Source organism: Cetorhinus maximus, unplaced genomic scaffold, assembly GCF_964194155.1.
Source record: "Cetorhinus maximus unplaced genomic scaffold, sCetMax3.hap1.1 HAP1_SCAFFOLD_392, whole genome shotgun sequence".
In the NCBI taxonomy this organism is placed as follows: Eukaryota; Metazoa; Chordata; class Chondrichthyes; order Lamniformes; family Cetorhinidae; genus Cetorhinus; species Cetorhinus maximus.
Window position 1 is genome coordinate 13,253 of NW_027596338.1, and position 14,159 is coordinate 27,411.

General features: G+C 45.2%; 1 protein-coding gene and 1 pseudogene across 1 annotated transcript in view; one reads left to right on the forward strand and one right to left on the reverse strand.

Moving 5' to 3' along the window:
- The first annotated feature begins 671 nt into the window (after positions 1–671).
- Positions 672–14,159, forward strand: part of LOC144673597 (uncharacterized) — a 58,368-nt gene continuing 44,880 nt past the window's right edge. Inside the window, exon 1 of the mRNA XM_078535346.1 lies at positions 672–2,124. Within this exon, the coding sequence (XP_078391472.1) occupies positions 815–2,124 (1,310 nt within the window). The 5' untranslated portion in view covers positions 672–814. The remainder of the gene's footprint in view (positions 2,125–14,159) is intronic.
- On the reverse strand, positions 8,522–12,226 carry LOC144673588 (uncharacterized; annotated as a pseudogene).

Below are 14,159 nucleotides of genomic sequence, written 5' to 3' on the forward strand. Positions count from 1 at the left end.
TAAAATAAAAACAAAAATTGCTGGAAAAACTCAGCAGGTCTGACAGCATCAATGGAGAGAAAGACGGAGTTAACGTTTTGAGTCCGTATGACTTCTTCAGAACTCGAGAGTCTTACGGACTCGAAACGTTAACTCTGTCTTTCTCTCCACAGTTGCTGTCAGACCTACTGAGTTTTTTTCCAGCAATTTTTGTTTTTGTTTCAGATTTCCAGCAGCCGCAGTATTTTGCTTTTATCTAGGTATTTAAAATCCTCATTAGGATGGGCAGGTTGATGCGGACAGAATGTTTCCACTTGTTGGTCTGTCCAGTGCTGGAGGTCTTGTGTACACAATAGTTACAAATAAATCCAACAGGAAAATTGGAGATATTTCTTTCCTCAGGCAGTAATTAAAATGTGGAACTCGCTACTACAATAAGTGGCTGAGAAAAGTACCTGAGACTTTCAAAAAGAAATTAGATGAGAACATGAGAGAAAAGGGATTAGAAAGATCCGCTGAAAGGCTGAGATTATGTTGGCAGAATGGGAGGAGATTCGTGTGGAGTAGAAACTCCAGTACAGACTAGATCAACCGAATGGCCTGTTTGTGTAATGTATACAGTGTAATTCTTTGTAAACTTATTTTCCAGGGTAATAGAAGAGGAGGATCTGCAGGCAGGAATATCAAATCAAACCTCACGTCTGACAGAGTCAGCTGGGTCATTGGGATCTGAAGATTTGTATATCTGAAGGGATCTAATCGACCGTCTCAGTTGGAAACTGGTGAGAGGCTGTTCACCTGCTCTTTTGTGAAGGGATTGATACAGCTGGTAAACATGCTGACACGACAGCGAGCTCAAAATAGTGAGAGGCTGTTCACCTGCTCTGCGTGTGGGAAGAAATTCATGTGTTCATCTAACCTGCTGGCACACCAGCTCGATCACATTGATGAGAAGCCTCTTCAGTGCTCTGACTCTGGGAAAAGCTTTGAAACCTCTGAGGAACTGGTCCAACAGCAGCGAGTTCACACTGATGAGAGACCGTTCAGCTGCTCCCACTGTGGGAAGAGGTTCAGGCTGTCCTCCCGCCTCGCGGAGCACCAGCTCCTTCACACTCACGAGAGGCCATTCAGCTGCTCTCTCTGTGGGGAGTCGTTCAGTGAGTCAGTGCATCTCACTGAGCACCAGCGAGTTCACACCAAGGACAGGCCATTCAGCTGCTCCCAGTGTGGGAAGGCATTCACTCAGTTTTCAAGCTACACTAAGCACCAACTGGTTCACTCAGATGAGAGACCTTTTAAATGCTCCGAATGTGAGAAAACCTTTAAAAGAAGCATTGATCTGCTGAGGCACCAGTGCATTCACACTGGGGAGAGGCCGTTCCCCTGCTCTGTGTGTGGAAAAAGATTCATTCATTCTTTCCACCTTCTGACACATAAGCGTGGTCACACCGGGGAGAGACCATTCATCTGCTCCGTGTGTGGGAAGGGTTTCATTCGGTCATCCAGCCTTCTGATGCACCAACGGATTCACACCGGGGAGAGACCATTCACCTGCTCCATATGTGGCAAGGGATTCACTCGTTCAAACCAACTTCTGATACACAAGCGAGTTCATACTGGAGAGAGACCGTTCACCTGCTCCGTGTGTGGGAAGAGATTCACTCAGTCAGCCAACCTGCGGACACATCAGTGGGTTCACACTGGGGAGAGGCCGTTCATCTGCTCCGTGTGTGGCAAGAGTTTCTCTCGTTTGTCCTACCTTGAGGTACATGAGCGAGTTCACACCGGTGTGAGGCCGTTCACCTGCTCCACGTGTGGGAAGAGATTCGCTCATTCATCCCATCTGGTGAGACACCAGCGCAGTCACACTGGAGAGAGGCCGTTCACCTGCACAGTGTGTGGGAAGGGATTCACTTGTTCATCTTATCTGGTGAGACACCAGCGCATTCACACGAGGGAGAAGCTGTTCACCTGCTCTGTGTGTGGGAAGGGATTCACTGGTTCAACCCACCTGCTGAGACACCACCGCATTCATATGGGGTTGAGGCCGTTCTCCTGTTCTGTGTGTGAGAAGGGATTCACTAATTCATCCAACCTGCTGAGACACCAACGAATTCACACTGGGGAGAGGCCGTTCACCTGCTCCGTGTGTGAGAAGAGATTTACTCGGTCATCCGACCTGCTGAGACATAAGCGAGTTCACATGTTACCAGAAAAGTTGGATTCAGTTGTTGATGCTGAGAATCACATCCAGAACTGAACCTTTTCTCCTTTCTAACTCTAGATTATTTCAGTTTTCATACCTTCAGTTACTCTCATGGACAAGTCCCAGCTCCCCGTACCTCCCAGAGTGTCTCAACTTTTTACGATTTACATCAATGACTGAGATGAGGGGAGTGAAGACATGGTGGCTAAATTTGCAGAGGACACAAAGATAGATAGGAAAGTATGTTGTGAAGAGGGCATGAGGAGGTTGCAGGTGGATATAGGTAGGTTGAGAAAGTGGACAAAGATCTGGCAAACGGAATTTAACGTGGGAAAATGTGAAGTTCACTTTGGCATGGAGAATGAAAAAGCAGAGTATTACTTAAATGGAGAATGGCTGCATAATTCTGAGGTGCAGAGGGATCTAGGTATTCTAGTACATGAGTCACAAAAAGTTAGTATGCAGGTACAGCAAGTAATTAAGAAGGCTAATGGAATGCGATTCTTTATTACGAGAGGGATTGAACATAAATGTAAGGGTTTCACGCTTCAGTTGTACAGGGCATTGGTGAGGACCTCGAATACTGTATACAGTTTTGGTCTCCTTATTTAAGGAAGGATATAAATGCATTGGAGGCGGTTCAAAGGAGGTTTACTGGATTGATACCTGGAATGAGTGGGTTGTCATATGAATGGTTGGACAGACTGGGCTTGTTTCCACTGGAGTTTAGAAGAGTGAGGGGTGATTTGATTGAAGTATACAAGATCCTGAACGGCCTTGACAAGGTGGACGTCGAAAGGCTGTTTCCTCTTGTGGGTGAGTCCAGAACTAGGGGGCACTGTTTTAAAATCAGGGTCACCCTTTTAGGACAGAAATGAAAATTTTTTCTATCTCAGAGCGTTGTGCAACTTTGGAACTCTGCCTCAGAAGGTGGTGGAGGCGGGCTCACTGAATATTTTTAAGGCAGAGGTAAATAGATTCTTGTTAGGTAAGGGAATCAAAGGTTATCAGGATTGAAACACAAGAAGATCAGCCATGATCTTATTGAATGGTGGAACGGGCTCAAGGGGCCGAATGGTCAACTCCTGTTCCTATTTCTTATGTTATTATGTCTCTCCTAGCCTTAGCATCCAGGGAAGGATAACACACCCAGGATCATTATTGGTGAAATTTTGCTGAACATTTCTGAAAAAAGAGACATCATGTTGAAGTTTTTCATCCTGCACTCATCAGGACAGATTTGTAAGAATACCAATTGTAAATGGAACAAGATTTATACTACATGGGAAAAGGGGCTGATTGGTTGGCAAGAGGACTCTGATTGGTAGAGGTGTTACCATGGAAAATGCACCAGGCATTAGTTAACTGCCAAGCTTTTGTTGAAATTCAAACCAGGCAGGTCGACTCTGATTGGTCATGGGGAATGATTGTCCCTAAGCTTTTGTTTTGTTGAAAAAGCGCAGTGTGTGGACATGCTCTTTCTGTTTGCAAAGGATGGGACCCTGTGTGTGAATACATGAGTTTCTAGCATGTGTAAGTGAGCTATACCATGAGCATGACTGATAATTTTAAATTGTTTGTCAGTGTCATTCGTAGCACAATCAGATTTGTTTAGCAAGTGCTGTCCAATTGCAGAGTCACTTATCATGTTGGACACTTTGTTCTGAGATTTGCAAGCCTGGGCCGGTTGAGTATGGTCATTACTTTGCCTGTTGTGAACAGCCGAAGGGATGCTCTGTTTGACAAGAATGATACCAGAAATGTGTGTGTTTACATATGAGGAAAGGATTGACAGGCTGGGTCTCTTCTCTCTTGGATAAAGGAGTCTGAGAGGTGACCTAATCGAGGCCTTTAAAATGATGAAAGGTTTTGATAGAGAGGATACAGAGAGAATGCTTCCTCTTGTGGGGAAGAGAGACCATCAATATAAGATAGTCACCAAGAATCCAATAGGGAATTCAGAAGAAACTTCTTCACCCAGAGAGTGGTGAGAATGTGGAACTCACTATCACAGGGAGTGGGTGAAGTGTATAGTATGGATGTATTTAAGGGGAAACGAGATAAGCACAAGAGGGAGAAGGGAGTAGAGGGTTACAGTGATAGATTTAGATGAGGAAAGATGGGAGGAGGCTCGAGTGGATCATAAACACCAGCATGGACTGGTTAGGCTGAATGGCCTGTTTCTGTGCCTTATATCCTCTGTAATCCTATGTAATCGAGCTCTGAATCCACTGTATTATTTCTGTTTGTGTCTGGAAGCAGCATGGCATTAACCTGAAGACTAAACTCAGACTCTCCCAGGCCATTGTCCTTACCACCCTGCTGTATGGAGCAGAATCCTGGGTCTGCTATCGGAGCCACATCAAAGCTCTGGAACGCTTCCACCAAAGACACCTGAGGTCCATCATGAGGATTCGATGGCAGGACAAAATCACAAAACAACGAGGTCTCCATCGTGCTGGGCTCAACAGCACAGAGACCACCCTCCAGAAAATTCCACTTGGATGGCCAGGCCATGTCCCCCACATGGATGATGACAGAATCCCCAAGCAGATCGTCAATGGGGAACTGCCTCAGGGTAAACAACATCAAGGTGGTCAGTACAAACGGTACAAGGACACCCTTAAAAAAGAGCCTTACAAACTTGTGCATTGCAGACCACCTCTCTGGGGAAAACACTGCAGCCGACCGGCCATGTGGAGGCAAACACTGAAATTTGGTTCAGCATGTTTCAAGGACCATCTACTCCAGACTCACAACATCCGGAGCAGCTGCAGAAGTTCCCCCGGTACCAACAACGACAACATGAACTGCCAGTTCTGTGGGCGTCCATGGCAATCCCACATCAGACTCTTCAGTCATGAGAGGAGCCACAGAAAACGATGCAATCATTGACAGCTTGGACATACTCGAACAACGAGGCGTCTACCCCAACATTACCCGTGTTCCCCGGATCAGGGAACGATACTCTGTCTGTATGATTGCAGTGTTGTTAATAAAGTCAGGAAAAGACAATCTATTGTTGTGAGTTTGATTATCACAAGATTCAACAGTTAGAGTCAACAAGATGAACAAGGAAACACATCACGGCCCAATATTCCAGCTCGATATTCCCAGGAGAACGTCTTATCTAACACCTCGAGTGGACAGAACAGAGAAAGATCCCATCTGTAAGAAACCCTCGAATCATTTGTAAATATCTTTCAAATGTTGACAGGTTCCAACTGTCAGTTTCTATTACATTGAAGTCAACGGAAGGTGAGAGCGTAGTTATTCTAGAACCATAAAGAACACTAGTTCGACCACAGCTAGAGTACTGAGTACAGGTCACCACATTACAGGAAGGATGTGATTGCACTGGAGAGGGTACAGAAGAGATTTATCTGGATGTTGCCCAGATTGGGGAACTTTAACTGTGAGGAAAGATCTGATAGACTGGGATTGTTTTCTGTGGAACAGAGGTGGCTGAGGGGAGATTTAATTGAGATATATAAAATTATGAGGGGCCCAGATAGAGCGGACAGGACCTATTTCATTAACAGAGAGATCAATAACCAAGGGGCAAAGATTTAAACTAATTGATGGAGGATTAGAGAGGAGTTGAGTAATGTTTTCACCCAGAGGGTGGTTGGGGATCTGGAACTCACTGTCTGAAAGGGTGGTAGAGGCAGAAACTCTCATCACATTTAAGAAACACTCCAATATACAGCTGGAGGTGCTGTAACCTCCAGGGCTACAAGAGCTGGAAAGTGGGATTAGACTGGATAACTAATTTTCGGCCAGCACATGCATGATGGGCTCAATGGCCTCCTCTGTGCTGTAAATTTCTGTGATGACAAGTGGTCCTCGTGTTTTTATCCGAGACAGGCCTCAGCCCAGTCATTTGCTCCAAGTGTTGATGTGATGGTTGAAGCTAAGAGGTGTCAGATGTTGGGAGCAGCAGGAGCAGTAAATAAATGGAAATGTCAGAAAATACTGATGTAGCTTATCTGTATATAGTTCCATTTTAATAACTTCTGCTGAATGTGACCCTCACCCAGTGCCAGGATATCAGATCAGAGCCACCATGGAAAATGAGTTTGACACTCCTGAGACTCTGTAACTTCCTCCAGCTCCACAACCCTCTGTGTAAATACAAGGTGTTGTTGTTGGATTACACCCAGAGATAGACAATGTCAACCTGATTCTCCTCATCCACAAACACAACAACTTCTCCACAAAACACAAACAGGTTTGTAAATTGCGACCTCATTTTCCAGAAGCCGTGTTGAGGATCTCTAATGGCTCCTTCTCTTCCCCAGTGATCAGAAACAGCATCTCTTAGGATCCCTTCAAGCATCTTCCCTGTGATCGACATCACACTGATGGGCCTGGCTCTGCTTTGTCTCCAATTCAGAAAGTGGGAACTAAGTGAGCTGCCTTCCAATCTCAGGGAACAATCCCCAACTCTGTTGAGCTGTTGAAGATTCGGCCAAGGGGCTCAAAGAGCAGCCATCCCATCTCTTTAAGCTGCCTTGGGTGGGTATCATCTGGACCTGGAGCACCATCTAGTTTGAGATTTCCTATTTTATCCAGGATGACAATCACTTTCTACTTTAATATTGATGATGTTACTGTCAACAGCACATCCCACAGCTGGAATCTGAACATCATCCACAGGAGTGCAGACTGATGTGAAATAGTCATTTAACAGCTCTGTTATATCCTGGCAATCTGTTTCAATCTGTCCTGAGCTGACTTTCAAAACCATCTTTAACTATCTTCTCACTCCTGATGGAGCTGGAAAAGTTGTCACTATTATTCCTATATTGGTTCACCACCTTCCTTTCCAAAGATTGCTTCACTTCTCCAACAGCTGCTTGTGTCTCCCTCAATTGTGGGTGATATTTGTCCCTATTCTCCTGGACACTGAATCCATCTTGTTCTAAACTGGGTTCAATGTCAGACAGTTCAGGGAGTCGGGAATCATTCACCCCTAGACCTACACTGACAGGTAAAACCCCACACAGCTCCTCAGTAAGGATTCCTTGGTTTTTCACCATGTATTAGTCAGGATACTGAAACCCACCTTTCTGACAGTCCAATCCTGGAGGCCCCACTCCCCGAGCCTACAACCTTCAGCAGGGTCAGTGGTGGAGTTCCACAGCGGGAGTGATCCCAGAGTAACTGTTGGGATTGCACCACCATGGATATCCTGAGTTGTCTATTTATAGTTATCCTGGTGTCTAACACACGCACATCAATAAAACAGGGAATTCCTGGAAACACGGTGCAGATCCTTCTTTATCTGGAGATCAAATGTCTGTGGTATAATTGTCCCAGCAGTTAACAGGCTCCTGTGAACTCCACTATCTGCTCTTTCAATGCAGATTTTAACAAATGTCTTTCAAATAAATTAACATTGTCCTGAAATGGTAGCTGTCGTATAATTACCACAGTCATTTTCAGGCTGGAAACTTAAACCTGCCATTTCTCTTTCAAGACAAGAACACATCACAGTTTTACACCAATCTCTGATTTGACAGCACATTTCCAGCATTCACCGTTGAAAAACAGAAATTGCTGCAAAATCTCAGCAGGTCTGGCAGCATCTGCAGAGAGAAAAACAGAGTTAACGTTTTAAGCCCAATATGGCTCTTCTTCGGTTCCAAAACATGAACTCTGTTTCTGTCTCCACAGATCCTGCCAGACCTGCTGAGATTTTCCAGCATTTTCTGTTTTTATTTTAGACATCCACAGTATTTTGCTTTATTTCACTGTTGTTCTTCCTGATTCTAAACACAATTGTAAAGGAGCCTTTTGTCCCATCTGAACCATGGAAAAAAGCAGCTGACACAGATTTCTTCCACACTTCAGGATTAACCCACACAAAATCTCTTCAGTGTCAGTGAAGAGATGAGAAAGACAGAAGTGCCATTTGTCCCTCTCAGTGTGACCCTGAAGGACTGTGTCCAGGCTGAAGTTCTGTTCCTGCCGTATGACCCTCCCCCAGATTGTCCTTTCTGAGCTCCAGCCAGGTGATGTTAAACACTCAGGTGGGAAAGACAAAAATCTACAACAATATGTTCAAAACAAAGCTGATTTATTTGACATTTATCCAAATGTTAAACTCCAGCCCAGTTAGAGGGATAATGAACATCATCAGAAGCAAACTCCAGCTCTCAAGATGAACATGGTCCAGTCCTGGATGTGATTAACAGCTGCAAGAACAGCAGAATCCAACCCCTGCAGTCACTTGTAAACTGACTGGTGTCAGTAGGTGAGATGACCGAGTGAATCTCTTCCCACGCATGGAGCAGGTGAACCGCCTGTCACCAGTGTGAATGTGTTTGTGTGTCAGCAGGTCCACTTTGCTATTAAATCTCTGTTCACACAATTTAGAAAAGGTTTCTTATCAGTGTGAACAAGTTTATGTGTTTTAAGGTGGGATGACTGAGTGAATCTCTTCCCACACATGGAATAGGTGAACGGTGTCGCCTCAGTGCGAGTGCGCTGCTGGACACTTGAGTTCACATGATCAACAGTACCCGGTCCCAGTGAGAGCACCTGAATGATCTTGTCAGTGTGAACACGTTGTTGGTACGTGAGCTCCACAGGATTTCCATAGCACTTCCTACAATCCAGAGATTGAAAAGATCGTCCCAGTGTGAACTCACTGGTTTGTCAACAGGTTGAATGAATGAGGGAATCCTTCCCCACATGGAGCAGGTGAATGACCTCTTCCTGGTGTGAACTCGCTGGTGTTGCTGCAGGATGGACAATCGCCTGAACCTCTTCCCGTAGTGAGAGCAGATGAATGGAGCGGAACCAGAGTGAATGTTCTGGAGCATCATCAGTGAATGTAGGTTTTTAAACCTTGATCTAAGCATTTAAAGCCTCTCTCTGGGGTATGAACTTGCTGGTGTGTATGGAGGCTGGATGGAGAAAGAGGCGGACAAGGAGGAAATCCCAGTGGGGTAGTGGAAGAGAGGGAAGCAGCAGAGGCAGCTGATCGGATTGTCTCAATCTTAGTGACAAAGAAGCTCCATGAGATCCTCACACTTGTTGTTGGGGGTGAGGATGGAGGAGACAGGGGAGAGGGAGAGCACTTCAAAAGGAACTAACTTGTGTTAGAGATATTAAAAAGGCTTGACATACTGTAGGTTTAACACAAAGCTGATTTATTTGACTTTTATCCACAACATTAACCACGATAACTGGACTGGAGTTTATTAACATCAGCAGAAAAATACCCCATTGAACATGGTTCAGTCCTGGATGTGATTAACAGCAAAATCCATCACTGTAGTTATTCATGAACTCGCTGGTGTCTCACCAGGTGAGATGAGCGAGCAAATCTCTTATTACACACAAAGCAGGTGAAATGGCTTCTCCTCAGTGTGAACTCTCTGGTGTATCAGCAGGTGGGATGAGATAGTGAATCCCTGCCCGCACTCAGCAGGTGAATGGCCTCGACCCAGTGTGAACTCGCTGGTGTGTCAGCAGGTTGGTTAAGGTAGTGAATCCCTTCCCACACACAGAACAGGTGAATGGCCTCTCCTCAGTGTGAGTGCGCTGATGTATCAGCAGTTTGGATGACTGAATGAATCCTTTCCCACACTCAGTGCAGGTGAATGGCCTCTCTCCAGTGTGAATGCGCTGATGTATCAGCAGGTTGGATGAGGTAGTGAAACCCTTCCCACACTCGGGGCAGGTGAATGGTCTCTCTCCAGTGTGAACTCGCTCGTGTATCAGGAGGTTGGTTAACCGAGTGAATACCTTCCCACATTCAGTGCAAGTAAATGGCCTCTCCCCAGTGTGAATCCGCTGGTGTACAGTGAGCTGAGATGATTGTCTGAACCCCGTCTCGCAATGAGAGCACCTGAACGGTCTCTCGTCAGTGTGAACACGTTGATGGAGCATCAGTTCACTGGAACTTTTAAAGCATTTCCCACACTCTGGACAATTAAAAGGTTTCTCCCCAGTGTGAATTCGCTGGTGTCTCAGGAGGTGGGATGACCAACGGAATCCTTTGGCACACACGGAGCAGGTGAATGGCTTCTCCCCAGTGTGACTGTGTTGATGAGTTTCCAGCTCAGACGGGAATCTGAATCCCTCCTCACACTCCCCACGTTTCCACGGTTTCTCCCCAGTGTGGCTGCACTTGTGTTTCAACAGGTCAAATGATCGACTGAAGCCTCGTCCACAGACAGAACACGTGTACGGTTTCTCTCCACTGTGAACGGTGCTTTTTCCTTCCATGATCAAAATCCGATGGTATTCAGGTTATGATAAATTAGGCAACTTCATCAGATCCTGATGTGATGATTGAGTTTCCCGACAGTGAATCCTCCCCTTCTAATACCCTGTGAAATTGATTGAAAACAGAAAAAAGGGAGTGAGAGAGAACCCACAAAAACACAAAGGCAGGTTGTGAAATTGAGCTGAATGAATCTGTTAATTTGTGAGGCCAGGACTAGGAAAAAGTGAATGTGAAAGCTGCTGGACTGTCATAAAAACCCAACTGGTTCACTCATGTCCTTCAGGGAAGGGAACCTTTCTGGGCCTACACAACAATCTGTTCTCTATGGGAGGGGACAGAGAGAGGTGGGGATGTGGGAGAAGTGGGGGGGATGAGGCAAGGAAGAGGGATTTTATATATCTTCAACTCAACCAGAACTTTGACATAATCTCCCAAATCCTGACACTCTACCACCGAGAAGGATCAGGATAGCAGGTCTCTGGGAACAGTATCACCTCCAAGTCACACACTGTCCTGACTTGTCTGACATCCAGAACTGGATGAGCACAAATTTCCTTCATTTAAATATTGAGAAGACTGAAGCCATTGTCTTCAGTCCCACAACAAACTCCACTCCCTGGCCACCGACTCCATCCCTCTCCCTGGCAACTGGGTGAGGTTGGAGCAGACTCTTCACAACGTCAGAATAATATTTGACTCCAAGAAGAGTTTATGGCCAGATATCCCCATCATCACCAAGATCGCCTACTTCCACCTCAGTAACATCACCCGACTCTGCTCATCTGCTGCTGAAACCCTCATCATTCCTTTGTTACCTCTAGACTTAACAATCCTAACACACTCCCAGCCGGCCTCCCATATTAAACCACCTCCCTCCATCCGGAGGTCATCCAAAACTCTGCTGCCCGTGTGCTTACTCACACCAAGTCTTGTTCACCCATCACCCCTGTGCTCGCTGACATACAAAGGTTTCTGTTCAAGAAGCATCTAAATTTTAAACTTCCCATCCTTATTTTCAATTATATCCATGGCCCCGCCCTACCTCTGTAATCTCCTCCAGCCTCACAACCCTCTGAGATCTTTGTGCTCATCTAATTCCTCAGCATTCCTGATTTTAACTGTTCCACTATTAATTGGCTGCACCTTCAGTTTCCCAAGGCCATAAACTGTGGAATATCATCCCTGAAGCTCTCTACCTCACTTTCCTCCTCAAGATATTCCTTAAAACCTACGCCTTTGCCCAACCTTTTGGTCACCTGCCCTAATATCTCCTTATGTGGCTCATTGTCAAATGTTGTTTTGTAACATTCCTCAGAAATGCTTTGGAACGTTTTATTACATTAAGGTGTTATATAAAAACAAATTAAGTGTCATTGACTTGGACATATATCACTGTTCTGACATCATCACTGGGTGAAAATCCTGTAATTCCTTATCTAACAGCATTGTGGGAGCACCTTCACCACATGGACTGCAGCTGTTCAAGAAGGTCAAACATCATCTTCTCCACAGGTAACTGGGGATTGGCAATATATGCTACAGGTCTTGTTAATGACACCCAAATCCCAAGAATAAATTTTAAAAACTTGTATGTAAATATGGATATGTAAAATACATTAAAAACACCTACAAAAATAATTGTTCTTTAAACAATATTCTTTTACATTGTCTGGACAGTGTCCGTTTAGCAACCTGATCCCCCCTAGAATCTACCTCCCTTGACAATTTCACATTGGAAATTTCTGGGCCTGACTGGGTTCCATAGTCCTCAGGGTTAAACCCAGCAGCTTCTCCTCCATCTCCACTCCAGCTCAAACTGATGCAACAAAGGCTTCCAAAAGGGAATTGGATAAATTGCTGGGCTATGAGGAAAGGACAGGGGAGTGGGACCAGCTGATTTGCTGTTCTGGAGAGCCAGCACGAGCATGACGGTGAAATGTCACCTTCTGAATTGCAATCACTCAATGATCCTCAGATTCAATGAAAAAGGACCAACACTGGAGGCCAGGGACCAACTTCTGCAACCAACACGCAGCCCATTACAAATCAGTTATTAAATGGTCCATCTCTGTTTCTAGACTCAGTTCTGTGAGCAACAGCTGCAATAAAACAAATGCAAAATACTGCGTTTGCTGTAAATCTGAAAGAAAAAGAGCAAATGCTGGAAATGCTCCAGGTCAGACAGTAACTGTAGAAAAAGAATGAGAGTTAACATTTCAGGATGTGCAGAATCAATTACAGGGAATAAAAATTCAGCAGAATTTTATGGTCAATCTAAGCTCAGAAGCAGAAGAGAATGATCTCTAGTGCAGGAAAAACAATTCCTGATCACGGGAAGATAAAGCTGGTAAATCAGCGGTGTATAGACGGGAGACAGGCAGCAGGGGACACCTCATTTAGACACAGCTGGCAGAAATAACAGGGAAATACCAAACATGGTTAAAATACACCCATTGTTCGACAATCCGGTTAGACAATGGAAGAGAGGTGATCAGGGAGGCAGAGGTGAAACAGAGCAATGGATGGACATAGATTCAGATCCACAGTAAAGAAGCCACACCAGCCCCAAAGCTATGGAAACCAGAGCACAGCACTAAAAGCTCTAAATTGTAGATGAATGTTCAATAATACTCACCTCTGAAACAATTTCACTGTTTTCAAATTTAAAATCTTCTGCCAGAGCCTGCAGCTGGAAAGATATTACAAGCAGTGAAAGCACCTGTAAAAGGATATTACAAAAGTCATATGTGTCAGTCCAGGTTTGAAATTCAGAGGAGACAAACGTTTATCTTGGTTTGAGTTTCCTGTGTGTTGATCCTCCCCTTCTAACCCTCTGTAAAAGGAGTTTCCAAAATTCATCACTGTTTGTCCAGGATAGAAATTCACAACATTCCCTCCTCCTGGCCTAGGATTACTTAAGCAGTGACAATTTCCATTGGAAGCAGGTCAGAGAAGGTTTACTAGGCCAATTCCTGGAATGAGGGGGGTTGTCTTATGAGGAAAGGTTGAGCAGGTTGGGACTATACTCATGGGAATTTATAAGAATGAGATGTGATCTTATTGAAACATGTTAGATTCTGAGGGCTCTTGACAGATGCTGAGAGGGTGTTTCCTCTCATGGGGGAATCTAGAACAAGGGTAGGGGGCACAGTTTACAAATAAGGGGGTCTCTCATTTTACACAGAGGAGGGGAAATTTCTTATCTCAGAGGGTCATGAGTCTGTGGAATTCATTTCTCCAGAGAGCAGTGGAGTCTGGGTCATTGAATATATTCAAGGTTGAGTTAAGCAGATTTTTGATCTACAAGGGACACAAGCGTTATGTTGGGGGTGGTGGGGGGGGGGGGGGGTTGGGGGGGAGGGAGGGGGCGCAGACAGGATAGTAGAGTTAAGGCCACAAGCAGACCAGCTATGACCTTATTGAATGGCAGAACAGGCTCGATGGGCTGAATGGTCTCCTGATGTTCTTATTCCGGCGCTTGGGAAGACCACGCATGCGCCCTGCAGCAAATTGCCCCTTCGGAAGATGGCGGCCGTTAACCAGGGTCTGTTAACAGAAATAGAAACACCTGGAAAAACTCAGCAGGTCTGGCAGCATCGGCGGAGAAGAACAAAGTTGACGTTTCGAGTCCTCATGACCCTTCAACAGAACATCCTCTTCTCCGCCGATGCTGCCGGACCTGCTGAGTTTTTGCAGGTGTTTCTGTTTCTGTTTCGGTTTTGCATTTCCAGC